This window comes from Fundulus heteroclitus, chromosome 21, assembly GCF_011125445.2.
Source record: "Fundulus heteroclitus isolate FHET01 chromosome 21, MU-UCD_Fhet_4.1, whole genome shotgun sequence".
NCBI lineage: Eukaryota > Metazoa > Chordata > Actinopteri > Cyprinodontiformes > Fundulidae > Fundulus > Fundulus heteroclitus.
In genome coordinates this window covers 22,028,085-22,030,348 of record NC_046381.1, presented here as the reverse complement: position 1 = coordinate 22,030,348, position 2,264 = coordinate 22,028,085, and the positions used below count along the sequence as shown (strand labels likewise).

Below are 2,264 nucleotides of genomic sequence, written 5' to 3'. Positions count from 1 at the left end.
GGCTGTCAATCTTAAAATGCCTACCAGTTGGCAATAGATGGGTGAGCAAAGCCTGCCTTCTGAGCCTCCTCTGCTGCATCAATCTTCTCCTTGCTCGGATTTGCCTCCACAACTGCATCACCTCCTCTTCAGCCTGCTGGTAAAGCTGACCAACGACTGAAGCAACAGCAATATTGCTCGTATCGCTCATTTTGCTTCTACAAAGTGCTGATTTTTAAAGAAGATTCAATCGCCTCTACAATTACAACAATTACAACTCCCCACAAAGAAATTCACGCTATTGCTGTTTTTATACCCACAGTTCTGTTATTTTAGATATTTTTTATACTTTTTAGAAATTAATTTAAATAAAAACGTTTTCAATAAGATATGATGGTGTAGTGTATAAATAGTTTTGAACGTTAAAGGAATGCTCAAGAGCTGTGGGTGTGATGACGTCACGAGTATACTTCTGTTCCAATGCACAATACGTGCTGCGTGCTCGCGTTCTCGTCAAGTCCGATCTTCCTGTGTTCTTACCGAGAACAGACTTGACGAGAACGCGAGTCCGGACTCGCGTTCTCGTGAAATGAGAAACGGCCTCTATGTAAAAGCATGTAGCCGGAAGTAAAGATACCCTGCTCCGCTTCAAAACGGAAGTTGAGTGACGTCATGTGAAAAGGGTCTATTGGGAGATATTAGCTAAGTGAAACACACCTGTGTCTTTTCACGCGAGATGCCTTCTCCCATTCCGGTCGCGCGCCTGTTACCGAAGAACATCTATCCTTCAGCGGACATCTCCACCTGCAGCAGCCCGCTCTTCCAGCTGTCCCATGGGTCCACCCTGCAGGTGCCCCCCCAGCGGCTGCACGGTAAGACCGGCAGCCGCCTCTGGTCCTCCGTGATCCACTGGGAGCAGCTGCGCTCTGTGGAAGCCGTTGGCTCCGGAGGCTTCGGCTCCGTCTACAAGGCAGAGTACCTCGGGGAAACGGTAGCGCTGAAGAAAGTAAAGAAGAACACGAAGAACAAGCTGGCCTCCCGGCAGAGTTTCTGGGCGGAGCTGAACGCTGCACATTTGCACCATAAAAACGTCGTGCGCGTCATTGCCGCAAGCACGTGCGTGCCGGCGGGCTTTGAAGATGAGGGCAGCATCGGAGCGATCGTGATGGAGTTCGTAGGCAGCAGAAATCTGCAGCAGATTATCTACGAGAGCACGGAGGAGCTCGGGGAGGACAGGTGGCTCAAGTACTCCACAGACATTGTGAAGGGGTTGCGCTTCCTGCATTCCCACAGTGTTGTGCATCTAGACATCAAACCAGCCAATGTGCTGGTGTCACGTGGAGAAGTGTGCAAAATAGCTGATTTTGGATGTTCCCTGACGCTGGACCGTGACTGCGAAATAAGCTCCATCAGCCCCCACCTTAGCCATGGCTGTGGCACGTACTCGCACCGAGCCCCTGAACTGCTAAAAGGCGAGCAGGTGTCTCCTAAAGCGGACATATTCTCTTTGGGGATCACCATATGGCAGCTTCTGACCAGAGAGCCGCCCTATACGGGTGACAGGCAGCACGTCCTCTATGCGGTTGTGGCGCACAATCTGCGGCCGTCTCTGCGCGACCACCCGGTGTTTCTGTCCGCGCAGGGGAAGCGGTGTGCGGAGCTGCTAGGCCGTTGCTGGAGCGCAGAGGTCCGCTGCAGACCCAGCGCCGAGGATCTACTGCATCAGCTTGAGCTCCTAAACTGATATTTTATTTTTTAGGACTTTTTCAGACTTCCGCTAGATGGTTTTGCACAGCAGCGTCCTGAAGGAATAGCTCAGCTTTCAGTTTGGATACAAAGCCTCGGACTTCAACAATTGGGCTATTTTAAGTCTATTTCTGCCTTCTAAGAAGTTATCAACAAACTGTAAGCGTTTTTTACGGTTCCAAATATGTTCTGATTTCTTCTAAGCCACATAAGTTATTTTAAATGTTTTCATTAAAATTATTTTTATAACTTAAAGTAGTCTCCTTTTATTGTGGAATGAATATTGCTCTGTACCGTAATTTGTCAGAGCCAACACACTGCATTTCTTTTGAAGTTTAAGTCAACTTTCTGCTTGAATTTTCAGTAAATATTTCAGTTAATGGTTTTACATAATTTGTACATCGTATTCAAATTGATAATTGTTCAGATCAACAGGGGTGGATCCAGGATTTTTCAAAAGGGGGTGCGCACTTAAGTCATGTCAAGACAATGTGAGGCTAAACGACCAAAGAATGCCATCTTTTCTCTTTCACACTACC

The 2,264-nt window shown here is 47.8% G+C and overlaps 1 protein-coding gene across 1 annotated transcript; it reads left to right on the top strand.

The window, feature by feature from the left end:
• The first annotated feature begins 617 nt into the window (after nucleotides 1-617).
• Nucleotides 618-2,013, top strand: mos (v-mos Moloney murine sarcoma viral oncogene homolog). Its single transcript, XM_012860793.3, has one exon. It carries the CDS (start codon nucleotides 716-718, stop codon nucleotides 1,721-1,723), a length of 1,008 nt encoding a protein of 335 aa, XP_012716247.3. The 5' UTR covers nucleotides 618-715; the 3' UTR covers nucleotides 1,724-2,013.
• The last annotated feature ends 251 nt before the right edge of the window (nucleotides 2,014-2,264 follow it).

Excerpts from the sequence above, each read along its gene's own strand:
- mos (XM_012860793.3), top strand. The coding sequence starts at position 716 with ATGCCTTCTCCCATTCCGGTCGCGCGCCTGTTACCGAAGAACATCTAT.